The 20,221-nt window shown below is 43.0% G+C and overlaps 1 protein-coding gene across 4 annotated transcripts in view; it reads right to left on the reverse strand.

Annotated features, from left to right (window-relative positions):
- The window catches only part of LOC116968769 (signal transducer and activator of transcription 5B-like), an 86,923-nt gene that overhangs the window by 9,643 nt on the left and 57,059 nt on the right, over positions 1–20,221 (reverse strand). For 3 of the 4 annotated variants that reach the window (XM_033015593.1, XM_033015591.1, XM_033015592.1), the window contains 13 exons: positions 17,237–17,385; positions 15,002–15,139; positions 13,920–14,099; positions 12,036–12,123; positions 11,222–11,344; positions 9,716–9,808; positions 8,466–8,672; positions 7,314–7,408; positions 6,482–6,618; positions 4,945–5,091; positions 3,360–3,417; positions 2,189–2,311; positions 396–488 (listed from right to left, as the gene is read on the reverse strand). In XM_033015593.1, the coding sequence (XP_032871484.1) occupies positions 396–488; positions 2,189–2,311; positions 3,360–3,417; positions 4,945–5,091; positions 6,482–6,618; positions 7,314–7,408; positions 8,466–8,672; positions 9,716–9,808; positions 11,222–11,344; positions 12,036–12,123; positions 13,920–14,099; positions 15,002–15,139; positions 17,237–17,385 (1,631 nt within the window). The remainder of the gene's footprint in view (positions 1–395; positions 489–2,188; positions 2,312–3,359; positions 3,418–4,944; positions 5,092–6,481; positions 6,619–7,313; positions 7,409–8,465; positions 8,673–9,715; positions 9,809–11,221; positions 11,345–12,035; positions 12,124–13,919; positions 14,100–15,001; positions 15,140–17,236; positions 17,386–20,221) is intronic. The other variant, XM_033015594.1, reaches the window with a different exon arrangement.

A 20,221-nucleotide genomic window follows, 5' to 3' on the forward strand; every position in this document is an offset into this window, starting at 1 on the left:
AGGGTTTGGACACGCTAGAGGCAGGAAACATGTTCCCGATGTTAGGGGAGTCCAGAACCAGGGGCCACAGTTTAAGAATAAGGAGTAAACCATTTAGAATGGAGACGAGGAAACACTTTTTCTCACAGAGAGTGGTGAGTCTGTGGAATTCTCTGCCTCACAGGGCGGTGGAGGCCGGTTCTCTGGATGCTTTCAAATAGTGGAGTCAGGGGATATGCGGAGAAGGCAGGAGAGGGATACTGATTGTGGATGATCAGCCATGATCACATTGAATGGCGGTGCTGGCTCGAAGGGCTGAATGGCCTACTCCTGCACCTATTGTCTAATGACTGCTAAAAGAACCATGCTTAAATCAGGTAATTGATCAATGCTAACATTTTAGAAACCAAACTGACCCTTGAATTGCATTTGGAAATTCTTCATCCTGGTTCATGGGAATCATTATGCGTGGAGACAATGCGATGGATGGGGTGACTGAGGCGTCTGCCCTGCAGGAAAGTAAGACCATTTGATGTTAAATATCTTCATTCAGACACTAATTTGTAATCAAAGGCTACTGCTAAATATCGGAGTCACAAGAAACTGCAGATGGGTCAGACAGCATCTCTGGAGGGAAGGGACAAATTATGTTTTGGGTCAGGACCCTTCTTCATCCTGATGGAGGGGAGATGAAACATTGTCGCATTTCCCTTCACTCCATCACAGATGTTGCCTGACCCGCTGAGTTCCCCCAGCAGTTTGTTTTTTGCTGTTAAATCTTTTTTTTGCTGAACTGTCGTAAGGGATTATACATTGTACGAGGAGATATCTGCACACATACACCAGTCACTTTCTTACATTACACTTCAAAAGTATTGTATTGGCTTCAATATGCCTTGGGATGCCTTCAAAGATATACTAAAAGGCATTACATAAATGCAAGCCACTTTTCTATCACAGATGAATTAAACTGCTTCCACCAAAACTGATATAACTGCAATCTGTTGTGTTTGGAACCTGACACATTGCTGACAAAAACTGCTCAAGTGCAATATTTCTATGGACAAAAACAATTTTAAAACAGCTCGTCACATTATTGCCTAGAAATTCTATTTGGGTGTGTTAGAATGGAACAGAAGACAAAATACAGCAAGCTGCGGGAAAAACCACATTGGTTCGGATGTGGTGTGGGCGGGGGGTGGGGAATATGGTTGAGAGATCATAAGGAGGGGGTTGGGAAGAAATCGCAGCGGCAAGGATCCATCCGGATTGATGGAGGAGCTCTTTTAGTTTAGTTTAGAGATACAGCGTGGAAACAGGCCCTTCGCACTGACCAGCGATCCCCGCACATTAACACTATCCTACGCGCACTTGGGACAATTTTATACCAAGCCAATTAACCCACAAATCCACACAGAGTGTGGGAGGAAACAAAAGATCTCGAAGAAAACCCACGTGGTCACGGGGAGAACGTATAAACTCCGTACTGACGGCACCCGTAGTTGGGATCGAACCTGGATCTCTGGCGCTGTGAGGCAGCAACTGTACCGCTGTGTCACTGTGCAGCCCGTCTGATGTGAGAAATTGCCTGAGAATTTTTGTAAGCTTTCAACCTTCTGTACCTTCTGCCGGACGGGAGTGGGGAGAAGAAGGAATGACCGGGGTGGGACAGGGACAAGTCTCTGATTGTGTTTGCTGCTTTTCTGAGGCAGCGTGAAGTGAAGATGGAGTCAATGGTGGGGAGTGTGGCGTGTGTGGTGGACTGGGCTACATCTACAATGGTGGGGAGTGTGGTCTGTGTGATGGACTGGGCTACATCTACAATGGTGGGGAGTCTGGTCCGTGTAATGGACTGGGCTACATCTACAATGGTGGGGAGTGTGGTGTGTGTGATCTGTGTGCCAACTCTCTGTCTTGCAAAAGTTCTCAAACTACTTCACTACCTTTTATCACCACTCCGCCGTTCCTGCTCGAGTCTAACTCATAGCTGTGAACCCACAGTGGACAGTAAGACACGGCAGCTTTGCGGAAATGTGACCAGGAAGAAGACACTTCAGAGAGAGGGAGGGGATGACGATATTGTACGAGTAGGGTTTTAGAGAAGAAAAACGATCACTTAGTCCAAAAGGGGAAAATTACAATTGGGAAAGTTAACGTGTTCGTTCAAACAAAATGTTGCAAAATCAGTTGTTACAACGGCTGCACTTACTTCTCATAGTTGATGCCGCTTGGGATCTGTTGCCATCTTGGGACATCAGATGTAGTACACAGAATAGGAGGCTGGGCCACTGGTGACGGGAGCATGCTTGGCACCACCATTTGCGTTTGTTCACTGAAATAAAGCAGCTGAGTGAACGATATTTCTTCTATGAGCACGGACGTTCTTGGAGATAAGGACAGAGGGGCGAAGGTGAGGACCTTGAAGAGGGACTGATGCAGAGCAAAGAGGATAGTGTTATCTTTGCTCCCTGGGATGATTCGGCAGTGATGAACAACTGTGGCAAAGGAGCCCGAGTCTTCCATCAAAGTTGGAGTCAACACCAGATTGAATTACTGGAGATAGGTACAAAGTGCTGGAGTAGTAACTCAGCGGGTCAGGCAGGCAGCATCTCTGTGGAGAACGTGGACAGGTACAAAGTGCTGGAGTAACTCAGCGGGTCAGGCAGGCAGCATCTCTGTGGAGAATGTGGACAGGTACAAAGTGCTGGAGTAACTCAGTGGGTCAGACATGCAGCATCTCTGTGGAGAACGTGGACAGGTACAAAGTGCTGGAGTAACTCAGCGGGTCAGGCAGCATCTCTGTGGAGAACATGGGCAGGTACAAAGTGCTGGAGTAACTCAGTGGGTCAGGCAGCATCTCTGGATAGAAGGAATGGGTGACATTTCAGGCCGAGACCTTTCTGAATTGCTGGGCTGGCTTACATTTGGCAGGGTCATCAAAAGTGAAAGGGAAGGAATGGTTTAACAACTCAACAACAATATAATTAATGACAAATTGAGGCCCAAAGGTTGTGAATTGGTGGAAGAGTTTATTCTGGGCAGAAACAGGAGTGGAATTGTCAGCCAGTGGAGGAATGTGTGTGATGGAGACCAGGGACGTACGTTATTGGAAAAGATCTTGTCTGTGACTGAGACCACAGGCAGTCTAGAGGATGAACAAGCTGGGTGTACATATAGGGGAATTTAATGAGGGAGGTGGCAAGTTGAAAAGGTTCCCAGACCTCAGATGAATGTAACAATTAAATATTTTGGAAAGTGCAGTCACCATTTTACAACAAATCCTGCAGGAGTGTAGAATTACGGTCTGCTCGCGCTTTTACAGCTGGCAAACTCTGTTTACTAAATTTAGCCAAAACAAAAATGAGGACCAGTGCTCTTACCCATTCACCGTGGTCTTTACGCCAGCGTGGAGATAGCCATCTTTGCCCTTTGCTTCCTCTGCCGAGAAAAAGAGACAAACAAGGTTGCTTGCTTATCGGGGAGACAAGGAACTGCAGATTATTAGATTAGATAGCCTTTATTGTCATTCAGACCGAAGTCTGAACGAAATTGAAGCAGTCATACATACAATACAATACAATAAAAAACAACAATAAACACATATTAACATCCACCACAGTGAGTCCACCCAACATCTCCTCACTGTGATGGAGGCAAAAGTCTTAGGTCTCCAGTCTCTTCCCTCCTCTTCTCCCTCTGCGCTGAGGCAATACCCCCCGGGCGATGTTACAACTGTCCCGCGGCTCAAACACCGCGGCCCGGGGTGGTCGAAGCTGCCGCCCACCAGTCCTGCTGACGCAGCCGCTGGCCCGCGGCCGAACCCCGGACTCAGGCCACCGCCGCCAGAACACCGTCCCAGCCACCGGAGCACCGTTCTTGAGATGCCGGAATCTTGAGCAAAACACAAAGTGCTGGAGGAACTCAGCAGGTCAGACAGCATCTCTGGAGGGAATGGACAGACGATGCTTCTGGTTGGGGCCTGTCAGTCTGAGAAAGGATCCCGACCAACAACATTGTCTGGCCATCTCGCTCCACAGATGACCCGCTGAGTTCCTCCAACACTTTGTAGGCTGTTTGCTTATCGTTCTCACAATCATTTTTCAAAAATTAAAACAAAAAATACATGATGGGAGGGAGAACATTTACATAGACTACTTTGAATATATTTAGAAACATAGAAAATAGGTGCAGGAGTAGGCCATTCGGCCCTTCGAACATGCACCGCCATTCATTGTGATCATGGCTGATCATCCAACTCAGTATCCTGTACCTGCCTTCTCTCCATACCCCCTGATCCCTTTAGCCACAAGGGCCACATCTAACTCCCTCTTAAATATAGCCAATGAACTGGCCTCAACTACCTTCTGTGGCAGAGAATTCCACAAATTCACCACTCTCTGTGTGAAAAATGTTTTTCTCATCTAGGTCCTAAAAGACTTCTCCCTTATCCTTAAACAAACTGTGACCCCTTGTTCTGGACTTCCCCATAATCGGGAACAATCTTCCTGCATCTAGCCTGTCCAACCCTTTAAGAATTTTGTAAGTTTCTATAAGATGCCCCCTCAATCTTCTAAATTCTAGCGAGTACAAGCCGAGTCTACCCAGTCTTTCTTCATATGAAAGTCCTGCCATCCCAGGAATCAGTCTGGCGAACCTTCTCTGTACTCCCTCTATGGCAAGAATGTCTTTCCTCAGATTAGGAGACCAAAACTGTTCGCAATACTCCAGGTGTGGTCTCACCAAGACCCTGTACAACTGCAGTAGAACCTCCCTGCTCCTATACTCAAATCCTTTTGCTATTTAATTTGTACTAGGAAGAGAGCAAAAGCTCTTCAAATTAAATCTGAATCAAAAGAACAGGAGCAGCTGTATCAGTCACTTGAGTATTGTGCTGCAATTCAATCAGGCTATGACACTGTCAGAAATAATTTTGTGTCCATGACTGGTAAGTTTTTTGATACATACTTGTGTAGTACTTTTTGAAAGTTTCATCTTTGTGTCTCTCGGGAAACAGATAAAGCAGGCGTTCAATATCTCGGACACGATCTCCCAGCGACCGAATGGTTAAATCCTTTGTAGTGAAAGGCTGGACATTGAACACCTGTCTGCCACCTGCAGCATGAAAAAGAGAGTCAGAACAAGGCACTGGAGAGAATTGTTGGCATTTACAGCATGGAAGATGGCCATTTGGCCTGCTGGGGGGGGGGGGGGGGAGAGAGGGAAATAGCTAATATCTCAAGATTTCATCACAACTGGCCAGTCTGACATGGACGGGAAATGCAGTTGTCAAAAATAATGGCTCGAATGTCATTTCACACCTCATGAATTCTTGGTACATTATTTAGTTTAGTTTGGAGATAGAGATTAATTTAGAGATTTTAAATCAATTTGTTATTGAAATTCCTGCGGTTTTAATTTAATTAGAAATGTGTGCCTTAGAAGAACCAAATTAAATCAAATCACAGTGAGCTCAATGTAGTTAGTTTGGAAATATTGGAAATAACTCTCCATGAAGGACTCAATATTATGCTATTGGATATGTATATGTAAATTCTCCAATTCTAAAATATTTATTTAGTTCAGTTTAGTTTATTGTCCCGTGTACTGAGGTACAGTGAAAAGCTTTTGTTGCGTGCTATCCAGTCAGCGGAAAGACAATACACGATTACAATCTGAGAGGAATTTAAGATCATCATAGTTAAAGTAAGTATTGTTACTGTAGGAGTTGAGATTTAAGAGTGTGGAGCGATTGTAATATGAGTTTGTAGATCTGCTTCTGTGACTAGCACGCTAATAGTCACCTAGGTTGGACGCCATCTTGGAAGCAGGGCTTGTAGATACATCGTAAAGCTCTCAAAAAAGAAAGAGAAATAATGGGTAGATATTGTGCTAGATCTCGGTCAGGGGCAGCATAAACCACCCTGGAGAGGGTATCTGATGGCTGGTTGGGGGCGTTCCAGAACCAGTGGGCATAGCCACTGCCTCAAAAAGGCTGGCAGTATCATCAAGGACCCACACCAACCTGGCCACACACTCATCTCCCCGCTACCTTCAGGTAGAAGGTACAGGAGCCTGAAGACTGCAACGATCAGGTTCAGGAATAGCTACTTCCCCACAGCCATCAGGCTATTGAACTCAACTGAAAGAAATCTCTGAACACTAATAGACCATTATCTGTTTATTTGCACTTTATCAGTTTATTTATTCATGTGTGTATATATTTATATAATGGTATATGGACACACTGATCTGTTCTGTAGTCATGACTACTATGTTCTGTTGTGCTGAAGCAAAGCAAGAATTTCATTGTCCTATCTGGGACACATGACAATAAACTCTCTTGAATCTTGAATAGCAGGGGCTGGAATACACCGTATAAAGAAGGATAATATCTCAAGGGTTTGATATTCTAAAGTTAGATGTCTGCCTGGGTTGGGCGCACACACTAAAAGAAAAATAGTCAAAGAAAGCCTCGAAGCTTTGCAAGAGAGAACAGGGTTACCCTTCTCAGAATCGTCAATCCATGCTATCGTAATCCCACCAATCTCAGAGTCGCTGAAGCGAAGGAGAAAGGTCCCATTCATCCGTAGGTTCAGTAGTCTGTTGGCGTACTGCTTGCTGACAAAACCAATGATCAACCTGAAAACAGAGGGTCAACACTCTTCAGCGACATTCTTTCTTCTGGGGATTAGTGTAGTAGCAAAAACCTCCTTTCCATAACAGTTTGCAACTTTGCACGTAGGTGACAACAAGAAAACATGGCCCCATGATGTCACTACTAATTATGTTACTATCTAAATGGCGTCAAGTTGGGAAAGGAAGAAGTACAATGGGATCTGGGGGTCCTGGATAGAGTGGATGTGAAGAGGACTCACTAGTGCGAGAGTTCAGGACTAGAGATCACAGACTCAGAATTAAAGGACGTTCCTTTAGGAAGGAGATGAGGAGGAATTTCTTTAGTCTGAGGGTGGTGAATCTGTGGAATTCATTGCCACACAAGGCTTTGGAAGCCGTCAATTGATATTTTGAAGGAAGAGAGATAGATCGATTGTTGATTAGTACGGGTATCAGAGGGTTATGGGGAGAAGGCAGGAGAATGGGGTTAGGAGGGAGGCCTTGATTGAATGGCAAAGTAGACTGGATGGGCCGAATCTACTATCACTTATAAATTTCTTCATAATTAATTAATACATTATTTGGTGATATTCACCAATATATCTGAAGGATACTTGGACATTTTAGATAAAAGGTGACTTGAAATCAATGGAAATGACTATGCATAGGGCATCAATCAGTGAATGCGGATTAGTTTGGCGAGGAACTAAAATTCTTACCCATTATTCCAGTATTCCTTCAAGTGCTTTTTCGTGAGCTCCATCACGCCATCAAACCATTGCCAGAAAGTAAAGGTTCGTCCAGGTAGGTTTTCCTGAAAAAATGTGGAAATGATTCGGTAATGCCTTGCTTGCACTGAAGATTACCCGACAAATCTAAATCACCAGATACAAGATGATTATAGATTCACTTCATGGATGCCTGCCTGTCATTTATTGAGATCACTGCTTGTGTTTCTAGACTTCACAGTGCTGTAGGAAGGAACCACAGATGCTGGTTTAAACCAAGGATCAACTGTGCATTCACCCTATCTAGTCCCCTCATCAAGATCACATCGAAGATAGACACAAAATGCTGGAGTAACTCAGCGGGACAGGCAGCGTCTCTGGAGAGAAGGAATGGGTGACGTTTCAGGTTGAGACCCTTCTTCAGACTGGTCAGGAGAGAGGGAAACGACAAATATAGACAGTGATGTAGAGAGATATGGAATGAATTAATGAAAGATGTGCAAAAAAGTAACGATGATAAAGGAAACTGGCCATTGTTAGCCGTTTGCTAGGTGAGAACAAGAAGCTGGTGCAATGGGTGGAGAAGGGATGGAGAGAGGGGGAATGCAGGGGTTACTTGAAGTATGCTGCTGTTTGGGAACAGATCGCCTACCTGACCTCACGACAACAGAGTACTTTTCGCATCGAGAGCGCCAAAGGGGCCGATTTCACCGCGGAGTGGGAGTTTGGGCACTATTAAAGTCAATTCTCAAAGTCAGTTAGCCAAGCTAGAAAACTTTTCCCTCGGCAGATTTTCCAACGGACCAGAAATTGCGCGGACTGTTGCTGGGCTTGTAGCTTAAATGTTTAAATGGCACAGCCACGTGACCCTGAAATTTAAATGTAACCTCACTTCTGGGTTCAGTCAATCTTCCCATGGCTAAAGATAGGCAAGTAAAAACGACAGGGCAGGGGGCATGGGGGTCAGAGGTAAAAGTGAAACAGTGTGAGTGTGGCAGTACATTAACCAAGTCTAATCTTCACAAGAAAGAGAACGAACAATTCATTCATGCAGCAACCCATGTCATCTTCCCGGCAGCTGCTGTGCAATATCTCAAGTGCACAGGCAGGCAAGCTGTTGGAATGATTATATGTAAAGTTTACCTTGTTAAACTGAGACCAAGAAACCATCCTGTTTGTGAAGTCGTCCAAGATGTAACTCTGCTCATCAAATATCTTCTGGGCCAGGAAAACAAAGTGCTCTTTACACAAGCCCTGAGTTGATTGGACTTCTGCCATGAATTTCATGTTGAGGGTCTCACACATTTGAGACCATGACACTCTGTCTGGGACATGGAAGGGTAATCGTTCCTGCACAAAGAGGAAAAGCAACGTTGGATTTTACATCCTTATTGGTATTTGAAGCACAGCGGGACCATATCCAAGCTGGCACACGGACACCAAATATCGAAGCAATGGCCAGGAAAACACATCAACACCTCGACTTCCTTAGAAGGCACAGGAGGTTTGGCATGTCCCCAACAACTCTTAACAACTTCTGCAGATGTGTCGTAGAAAGCATTTTAGTGGGATGAATCACAGCTTGGTTCGGAAACAGCTCCACCCAAGACCGCAAGAAATTGCAGAGTTGTGGACGCAGCCCAGACCTTCATCCAATCCAACCTCCCTTCTATTGGCTCCATCTAAACTTCACGCCAGCAGCATAGTCAAGGACGAGTCTCACCCCCGGTCATTCTCTCTTCTCCCCTCTCCCATCGGGCAAGAGGTACAGAAGTGTGAAAAGGCACACCTCCAGATTCAGGGACAGTTTTTTCCCGGCTGTTATCAGGCAACTGAATCATCCTCTCACCAACTAAAGAGCAGTCCTGATCTCCCATCTACCTCATTGGAGACCGTCAGACTATCTTTAAATGGACTTTACTGTACTTGACTAGCATTAAACGTTATTCCCTTTATCCTATATCTGTACACAGTGAACGGCTTGATGGTAATTATGTACAGTCTATTCACTGACACACAGCAAAATAGCTTTTCACTGTACCTCAGTAAACGTAACAATAAGAAACCTCCAGACAGGATTATACCGGATTGCAATGTGCAATAGTGTAATGATGCATGACATTGAACCAGCAATACTATTAATGTCCCAGCTTTGAATGGGACAATGTTATCAGTGCGGTACTAAATGCTTCAGGTTCCTTGGCTGAGGTCATGTAATAAAGCTTAGATTTTCTTTGGAATAACTGAGTGGCATCTCTCATAATACTCCTAATAACTATTAAAAAGGAACTTAAAACTAAAACTAAAAACTAAAGTACTGCTGAAACCAAACTCCAATCATTCCCCTTGCGCAGAATCTCAAAATAAAAGCATTCCAAGTTAAAGTAACTTACAATCTCAGAGAATGCATTGTCCCACAAGATTGTTGCAGTAGCGTTGTTGTCCTGGCTGCCATGAACAATCACTACGATTGGCAGCGACAAGGCCTGCAACAAAAAGAATAAGAGTGTTTGCATCATCAATATTTGACTATTTAATGATAAACAGGTTGATGAAGAAGTGATAAAGTTCATTAAAACAAGACTGGGAGTGTGGGAGATTGTGTGGGGACTGGGACAAATTCATTGTGGGAGATCTTCCAGACAAAACGCAGCTTTGATATACCAGAGGGATGCGTCAGTTGTCTCAGAGTCATGCAGTGGGATCTTTTGCACCAATTGAACCGGGGGGGGGGGGGGGGGGGGGGGGGATCCTTAGTTTAATGCAGAGGTGGGGAACCTGCGGCCTTCTAGGCCATTAGGTGCGGCCTTTTGAATTAATCCAAATTTTGTAGAATAAATCCTTTTATTTTATTTTTATTAATATGTTTTTGTTCGTCTTTTATTATTTTAATTTTAATCTTAAAATGAACGTATTTAAAATATGTATTTAAAAGAGTAAAGGTAGATTCAACTAAATAATCCTCCCCAACTGACGGCCACAATTAAAACATTAGTAAGTCATGAGGGCTATTTTAACACCTGTTATGCTCATGATTTAGTTCTAATGCGACTCTAGAATGTACGTCAACCTCCCACAAAAAGCAGTCACAACAAGTCATTAAAAGGCTAGTTAACTTTAGAATTAACAATTTTTAAAAATGTTCTTGAAGTTAGTACATAGTAGTTAGATTTTTACAAAATAATGTACAGTTCGAAGTATATCTAATTGAAGTATCTTGGATGCGGCCTTATTAGTTTACAGCTAACTTAATGCGGCCTCCCAACATGAAAAGGTTCCCCACCCCTGGTTTAATGTATCTTTTGAAAGATGGAACCATCTGCAGTGCAGGACCCTCTCAGCACTCCACAGACATGGTCCGCGGGACTGGCTGTACCATCACTGTTCTATGACTCCTCCATGGGTAAAGGGAACTAGTTTAGATGGGATATCCTGGACAGCATGGGCGAGTTGGGCCAAAGAGCCTCTTTCCATGCGGTATGACTCAATCGCTGCATTTGCTGGGCACAACAGTGTGTGATGTTGAATTACTGTTCAGATTAAATGGCGTTGTCCGTTGGGACGGAGATCTTTATTGACACAAAACAGTGTTAACAGTCCACAGACAGTCTTCAAATTTCAGTTGGGTTTAGAGGAGGGAAACAAAAACTATCCAGTTTGACAACAAAGCAAACTGTGTCACAGTAACATACGTAAGTAACTATAAAGCAGTTAGGCCAGTATTTTCACAGTCTCAAGTTTGATCGGTTTATATGCCGGTTTATATAATCAGGGTGTGAAAGTGCCTACAAGGACATTAAAATACCAAGAAGCTATTTAAAGATTGCCTATGTTAAAAATGTCTTTGAAAAGCCTTTTGATCAATTGTAAAATGGTATTGATAACAAAGGTTTAGATACCTGAACATGGAATTTCATTTCACTGCCTGCGATGCAGAGCTCTGAAGAAAACAGGACGGCAAACTTTTCTTCAGTCACTGACTCAGTTCCTCTGCGGTCTGAGCGCTTTATTTTCTTTAAGGACTTGAATTTGTGGGAGAAACAAAAGAGTTAAGTCTATGCTTTCAATCAAGAAACTGTCAAATAGCAAAGCACATTCATGACTAGAAAGATAAACAAAGATAGCGCAACCATTTTAGAACTTCAAAGCTGAGGTGATTTACAACGTTTGACTTTTGCCTCAAGGATATCACATCCTCACAATCACAATCACACTTTATTAGCCAAGTAGACAAGGAATTTCATTTGCCAAGTCAGTCATACAAATAAAAAGCAACAGAACACACAAAACACGTTTTAACATAAACATCCACCACAGTGACTCCTCCACATTCCTCACTGTGATGGAAGGTGAAAAGATAAATATTCTCCATTTTAACTATTTTTTTAAATTCTGGCAGGTTTCCTTTCTTCAAGGAAGGACACTTGTAAACCATTTTGGTTTTTATACCAATCCAACACCCTCTGGTTACTTTTACCATTTAATTCCACTTAATGTAAATTCTCAAACGACAGTTTGAACTTGTATTCTCTGTATTACTATTCTAGGCTCCTAAATTACTATTCAAATAACATAAGTACCACACTACACACAATTATAGCCACAGTAGAGTCATTGAGGTGAGTTTAATTGAGCAGCAGGGACTTCCACACATACATAAGCATTCAGCTCTCTTCGGGATTACAATATTTGTCTTTTAACGTTAATACCTACCATATTTCTGAAGCTGGCACTGGTGGTTTTTGTAGCATTACTAAATTCCAACAAACTGCTACTGTTCGTGATCTCGCCTGTGTTTTCACTGGAGTAAAAGATACGATGATTTCAGGTTTATGACAAACTATTTCAATCCTATTATTAAAGCTATTAAATCCAGATTTTACCCAGAGGATACAACTTAAAATACCACAAAGCACAAAGAGTAGTAACCTACTCAATCTATTAAAAAACCCCACATGAATGGTTCTTGGACTGGTCTGTGCAAAACCTATTTGGGATTAGCTATGGGCTGATAGGTAGACAAAGTGTCGCACTGTAACATCAAATAACCTGCCAGCAATCTCTATTTTTTGGTTCACACCTGAATAATATTAATGCTCTCTTGGGTCAGATGGTGCAGCGATAGCTGGCATCTGCAGAACGGTTTTGAATCAACAATCTAATCCATTGTTTGAGGATAAGGGGGAAATCTTTTAGGACCGAGATGAGAAAAACATTTTTCACACAGAGAGTGGTGAATCTCTGGAATTCACTGGCACAGAAGGTAGTTGAGGCCAGTTCATTGGCTATATTTAAGAGGGAGTTAGATGTGGCCCTTGTGGCTAAAGTGATCAGGGGGTAAGGAGAGAAGGCAGGTACAGGATTCTGAGTTGGATGATCAGCCATGATCATATTGAATGGCGGTGCAAGCTCGAAGGGCCGAATGGCCTACTCCTGCACCTATTTTCTATGTTTCTATGTTTCTATTCTTATATTCCACTTTTATTCAGCCATTATTCTGATTACATTTGAGAAACGTGAAAACAGATGTGCCATTTCGGAAATGTTTGCGTCTGTCTCCGTTTTGCGCGGAGTACTTGACTTCAAGATGTGCTGCTCTATTATAATCTCCAATTATATCAAGCTTTTGTATATTCTCACCCCGTAAAATGCATCCATTTAGTCCATCACACACACACATAGTCTTTCCCCCCCCCCACAGATGGTTAAACGAGAAATAAGGGGCATAGGTTTAAAGAGAGGGGCAAGATGTACTAGGAACTGAAGGGTAATTTTCCCCCTCCGCTCTGTGAGGGTGGTACATATATGGAATGAGCTACTAGAGGAAGTATTTGAGGCAGGTACACACTTAGTCAAGTACATGGACAGGAAAGGTTCAGTGATATGGTCGAAACGTGGGCAAAACAGATTAGTTTAGATAGGGCATCTTGGTCAGCGTGATTGAGCTGGGCCGAACGGCCTGTTTCTGTGCTGCATGACGCGGCTACAAAGGATGATACGTCTGGTGACCAAAAAGGGAGGTTTTAATAAGCATCTTTTACGGAAATCTAAAACTTCAGGTGTTGTAACACCTCCAACAATAAGCCAATCTGCAAATGATCATGAGGCGAGGACGTAGACAAAAATGCTGGAGAAACTCAGCGGGTGAGGCAGCATCTATGGAGTGAAGGAATAGGTGACGTTTCGGGTTGAGACCCTTCCGGAAACTCAGCGGGTGAGGCAGCATCTATGGAGCGAAGGAATAGGTGACGTTTCGGGTCGAGACCCTTCCGGAAACTCAGCGGGTGAGGCAGCATCTATGGAGCGAAGGAATAGGTGACGTTTCAGGTCGAGACCCTTCCGGGTCTCGACCCGAAACGTCACCTATTCCTTCGCTCCATAGATGTTGCCTCACCCGCTGAGTTTCACCTGCATTTTTGTCTACCTTCGATTTTTTTCAGCATCTTTCTTAAACATGAGGTGAGAATAGGAGAGTTGAGATCCCATGGTGGTTCTGCCACTGCAGGAAGTTCGAGAGACAGTCATGGGGAATTGAAAACTCGAGGATGCGAATGTGCAAACGATTTTTCCAGCCCTGCACTGTTGCATTTTTCTTACCTCTGCATATTCTCATGCTGTCTCATAACTCTGGCCTGTTGCTCTGTAATAATGATGGCTTTCACAATGGGAGGTTTTGTTTGTGTATTCAGCTTCACGCCAAACAGAAATCGAACAGTTGAGGAGAACTTGCTTTGGGTCTTTAGCACCTGTGGGGGCTGTTTTTCCACAAGGAACGCACTGTAGAAACATGGAACAAAATGTCTGTTAACTGGTGGTTTTGACAGCTTTTTCCCCAAACCAACTTTAGAAATCATATTCATAATTTCTTTGCCTCAACTAATTTGCACACCCTGGCTTTAGGTAATGTCTGACCACAGCTAAGCTCAATTTTCTCCTCGGTCTCTATGGGGAGTTACATTTTCCCCAACTCGATGCCAAAATCAAGAGCAGAGAAGAGTGGAAGTGAGCCATCCCCCCCCCCCCCCCTCCCCCTCTCCCCCCCCCCCTCCCCTCCTTTCTGCCGTTGTTGCATGCAGGTGCCAAAGCATTCATCCTGGAAAATATAGCAACTTCTACTAACATTAGTATGATCAGAAATGGCAAGCTATATCTGTTTTTACTTTATTCTTTTTGCCTCATCAAATGTTACTAATGCACACAAGAGATACAAACATGCCGATACACGTGTAGACTAACCGGCAGAAGCAATCTAGCGGCCACAGTTTCAAACCTTGTCACTTTCTCATGACATTCAGACTTGGTGAATTTCAACGTTCAAACCCATGAGGCAAAATTCTGCTTCACTCCTCGATTCACACGTTCTCAGTGGAGGTAACTTGTATGGTTTAAATAAGTTGTGATTTGCGCAAAGAGAACTCGGTGGCTGCTGTGTGCACTTGCCGGATTGCAGCGGGAGTGGCGAAGAGGAATTAGTTGTGGCACAGCATAGTTTTGGGTGCATTATCTCGGAATTAAGTTGATCATAAATCCTATGCCACACGTCGGGCTTACTTTACACCAGAACACATTCAGAAAATCATGTCGTTTGCGCTTGCAGCTTGAGATTGATTTTGGATACGAGTGTATTTGGTTGGCAACCTCCGTTTGCTAGTATAATCAAGTGGTAATAAAGGAGTTACCTTCTAACCAAGTTACTGAGTAAGGAGGAGAGCTTCTCGGGCACTCCTGATATCTGGTCAACAGCAACATCTTCCTGTGTGCTAATCAGCGCAAGTTCTTTCTGAATCTGACAGTTCATTTCCGCAAGTTTATCACACCTGGAATAAGAGCAGACTTTAACATCGACACTTAACCCTAATTCAAAAGAACACACCAAGAATTTGGTCAACCAGAACTCTAGAAAGCTCAGACTATTCACTATAAGACCCAAACTGCAATTACAATGGATGGTGACATTCTAAAATGTTCTGCGCAAGTCTCCTTATTGTATACTGTAACTCAATGCGATTGTATTGTGGGTGTACCTACACTAGAAGGAATCCCATGGGTCAAGGTGTGGCTCTTATGGGAAATTAAGGAGAGGCAAGAAGGCTGGCCTTCCCAGCAATATCCACTGACTGAGAATCAACAATACCAAGAAATAAATGCCAACAGGTTAACTGTAACTAACTGGCATCTTGACACCGGAGTGAAGTGCCAGCAACGAGAGCAATTTAAAGAACAGGACCTAAAATGATTGGAGGTAGGAACAACACACTAAGGGCCCTAATACCCTCAAGTAGGCGTGTGGCCATTTATTCACAATGCTTCCAATCTCCGCTCATATATAGACCTGACAACTTAGTCCCCTTACACTGATTCTGAGCACTAGTCAATTCCTAGTGCTGGACTAACTCAGCAGGTCAGCCAGCATCTCTGGAGAACATGGAGAGGCAATGTTTTGAGTTGCCATCATTCTTTAGACTGACTGTCTGAAGAAGGGACCCGACCCAAAATGTCACCTCTCCACGTTCTCCAGAGATGCTGGCTGACCTGCTGAGTTACTCCAGCACTCTGTGTCCTTTTGTGTATAAACCAGCATCTGCAGGTTTTTTCCTACTAGTCGAAGGCAGATACTCAAGCCTGCCCCACCTTTCAGCTGATCTCAACTGGTCAGCCCAGTTCATCCACCTCCTCTTCTGTACTTAAATGTCAAACCTTTTGAAAATGTCTATGCCTCTAGCTCCTGGATTAATTTGTTGAAGTGGTATACCATTGACTGTAGCTCATTATAGCCAAGGCAATGGTTAGTGCATTAAAATTGATTTCCGTCTCCTTGGGCAGCGGGGGCTTCTCTCACTTTGGATTCCTAGGGGACCTAGTGCTTGTAAATTCACAAACCACAGTAACAAACAGAAAATACAATGGTCTAAATATACCAATGTGCCCAGCAAATCAGATCTGGAAGAAATGCTCCTGGCTCAGTCTCATTTGGAGCCTCCAGTACCAGTGTCCCACTTCACAGAGTTGCCTGCATGTAGCATCAGTAGGTCACCTGTAGCATTAGACTTGCCTGACAACAATATCACAACTCCAGCATTCATTTGCTATTTTCCTTTCTCTGGTTCTCATTGAGTGAGTGGTGTTTGAACAATCTACCCTATTACTGTGCCGTATTGCCTATATTCCATGCTGGGACACCCTCAAGTAGAGCAATTGTTCCTTGTTTCAAGCCGATTGCTCAAGCTCTGACTGGTAATGGTAAGAGGGAGGGCAGCAGAGCGGCAAATGTCACGATCAACAGGTCGGAGGAACAAATTGACTGAAGGAAGCTAATCGAAGGTGACAACAACACTGATGTTGACCAGCTCAAAGGTGGGGAGTCTGAAAGAAATCAGTGGAACAGAACCAAATGCTATATGCAAGACTGCCCCACATTCAATTTCTTATTTTAAAAGTGAATTGCAATGCGGTTAAATGCTTGCAATCTAAAAGATCAAAAACTCAATAATGCAAGATATTCCATGAGCATTGACATTTTATTTTGGGTGTTAACCTTTCTACCTGTTTTGCAATCAAAGTGACATCTTCAGCTAACTTTCCCCCCCCCCCACAAAATATAAAATGAATAACTAACCGATCATTCAACAGAAAAGTGATTAGTTTGTATATGCATCATATCATTGGATAGGTGGTTACAAGATTATAATAATTAATATATTAGGTTTTAATTTCAGATCTTTATTTAACAAACTAAGTATAAATTGCGCAGAAGTAATGGTGGAATTTTAAACTCGTGGCTCTGGGTAACTGGTTCAGGCTTCTGGATTACTAGGCCAGGAATATAAACACTCTCCCAATCTGAAGTTTAGCGCCTACGTGCCAATTTATTGGTAAATGACTGCACGGCAAATGGACTGAATCTCATTCCTCACCATTCCTGAAGTGACCCCAGGTTGTCCTCAAAGTAGGCACCATTTCCTGACAGCTGAAGTCGTCGCTTCCAGTTGAGAATCATATTCAGCACCAGGCCCTGGACCTGCTCCAGAGATCTCACCGCTTCCAAGATGCTGTAATTTCTCTTCTGTTAAAAAGCCATTCAAAAACCCAAAAGATGCATTGTTAGCCTTAAAGCAGGTTTACCCTGCTGACTGGATCCAAGGTAGCAACACAATTCAATATCCACTTGCCCCAATACACTTTGTACTTAATCCCATCAGAAGCACAGCACAAGAGAGACCAGTTTACCTATTTGGGCACAGATCAGAGCGTCATTGTGCATGTCACAAGTACAGTTTAGTAAATGCAATACGTCTTCAGGATGTTTGGGTGGTGCTTATACACCAGGCATTATGACTATTGGAGAATTGCAAAGCAAAGCTAAAATAAGAAAACAGACCAAGTCATGGGTATGATCATTGGGGAGCACAGTCGATGATGCTACAGGTTAGTTTGAGATTTCCTTCTATATACAAACTCTACTCAGTCTGTGTGGCTCCCCCTTTACAGTAAGCCTAGCTGACTAAATAATTTGTCCCTCGTTTAATCCCCGGTGTCTTCCACCTGTGAACATTTATATAGTAAACATTTCTATTAATTTTCTGTACAATTTTGTAAAAATGTCCGTATCATTGTAAGGAAGGAATATTGAATTATAACCTCAGACTTCAGAGTTTTGGCAATCCAAAATACTGCCCCGTCAACATTGCTCTAAACGTCTGATGCCCAAGCACACTCAGTTCAAAACAGAAATCTAATAATCCCTTCCTGCAGTCCTCACCTAAACAAAGAATGCAGCTGGTAAACCTCAACTTGCCATGCACTGCTCTCAGAGTAATATCGAATATTGAGCCTTGTTGATTGAGGTGTAACCAAGTGTTTAATACATATTAATGTGCAATCACTACTGAATATCCTCTTTGGCCCTGAAGGACTAATTTTGTGTGTACGGAATCCATTTCCCTCAAAATCATTATTTAAAAATCCCATGGATTTTGTAACTATAGGAATTAAAATGTATTTTTATTTTAGGTCATTCTGCTTGTACCTTAATCTATACAGTGCCCTCCATAATGTTTGGGACAAAGACCCATCATTTATTTATTTGCCTCTGTACTCCACAATTTGAGATTGTAATAGAAAAAAAAATCACATGTGGTTAAAGTGCACATTGTCAGATTTTAATAAAGGTCATTTTTACACATTTTGGTTTCACCGTGTAGAAATGACATCATCGGTGTTGTTGCATTGCTCAGATCCCCAGTAAAAGATGCCTTGCTGCAAATGATGTCAGGAAAAATGCCACTGACTGGGAAATCAAGGCCATTTATGTAGTTGTGTGTCTTGTTGCTTTTTTGGTATGACAAATCAAATTACTTGTGTGTTTTTCCATACTTGGCTACTAAATTATTTACAATGAATCACAATTAACTCCGAGTCTCCAGTGTAATAAAGTACATCACCCTTTTCCCTCTCGGTCAATCTACAATCATTAATTGCTTTTTAGTTGTAATATTAGACAATTACTTTATGATCTGATCTTTTGGTCTCCTTTCTAACCACTTCACTGATGTTTTGAAATGCCAGTTCCTCATTTGAAACGTAGCTAAACTGAAAAGCCCTTATTGGATTCTTCACTGAGCAATTTCTCGATCCAAATTTCATCCTCAAAACATTTATGAAAGTAAGTTGCATCCTCTTCCTCGACAGTATCCAAATTTATTCTCCCAAACATTCAGTCCAGGATAAGATACAGTGCTAAATCACACCCACATATTACCCTTGCTTCTGAGAGATCCTTACACATTTCAAAAATCTCATCCTTAAGGACACTTCCCACAGACTCATCTCTTCCTACCTTTGTAAACAGCCACTTGTCCACCTGGGTACACTGTGGAGACAATGTGTGCCATTGACAAAATGCCCTATAGTTATTCTCTTCAGTTATTCTACTATACAGAACCTTCCAGGTAGCAACCTCTACGAAAAAGGGCAAAGGCAGCAAATGCTTGGGAATGCCATTCCCAGCAGGTTCCTCCTTTACATGGTGGCACAGCGGTAGAGTTGCTGCCTCACAGCGCCAGAGACCTGGGTTTGATCCTGACTACGGGTGCTGTCTGTACGGAGTTTGTACGTTCTCCCCGTGACCTGCGTGGGTTTTCTCCAAGACCTTCGGTTTCCTCCCACACTCCAAAGACGTACAGATTTGTAGGTTAATTGGCTTGGTGTATGTATAAATTGTCCCTAGTGTGTGTAGAATAGTGTTAATGTGCGGGGATCGCTGGTCGGCATGGACTCGGTGGGCCGAAGGGTCTGTTTCCGCGCTGTATCTCTAAACTAAACTAAATCACACATTATCCTGACTTGGAAATGTCTCACTGTTCCCTCATTTTTGCCTTCCTCCAATACACAGTGGGAGCACCTTCTTCGACTTCTCTTGGGGCCGATGATGACTCGTTTCCCCACTGGTTCTGTGGATTCGAGTTGGTCCACAAGTCCTTCATGATACCCACAGGTGGGGCAGGTGATGATGGACAGGGCAGGGGAGGGAGAATTGTCACCAGAAGGAAATCTAAATTGGTAGCTTTTTCTATCTTCTCAAGGGAATTAGTGTTATATAATAAAACCTGGTAATGTCAACCTCCCTAAAATAAAATAAATAAAATAACTGCAATATTATGTCCCTCTGACACTTTTGGTCCTTTTACCTCTAGTCTTCCATATCCTTCCATGAGCAGACTCTTAAGACATTACATACTGCAGCCTGGAATTATCTCCCCGACCCCCTCCATTTCACTATAATCTCAATCTACAAAATCAAAACATCTCTTTTTCACTCTGACTTCCCCTATTCTATTCCTGAATCCAGCTTAGTGCTTGCTGATTCTTCCATTACCGCCTTGGCACATTTTGTTGCATTT

This window comes from Amblyraja radiata, chromosome 46, assembly GCF_010909765.2.
Source record: "Amblyraja radiata isolate CabotCenter1 chromosome 46, sAmbRad1.1.pri, whole genome shotgun sequence".
Lineage (NCBI taxonomy): Eukaryota > Metazoa > Chordata > Chondrichthyes > Rajiformes > Rajidae > Amblyraja > Amblyraja radiata.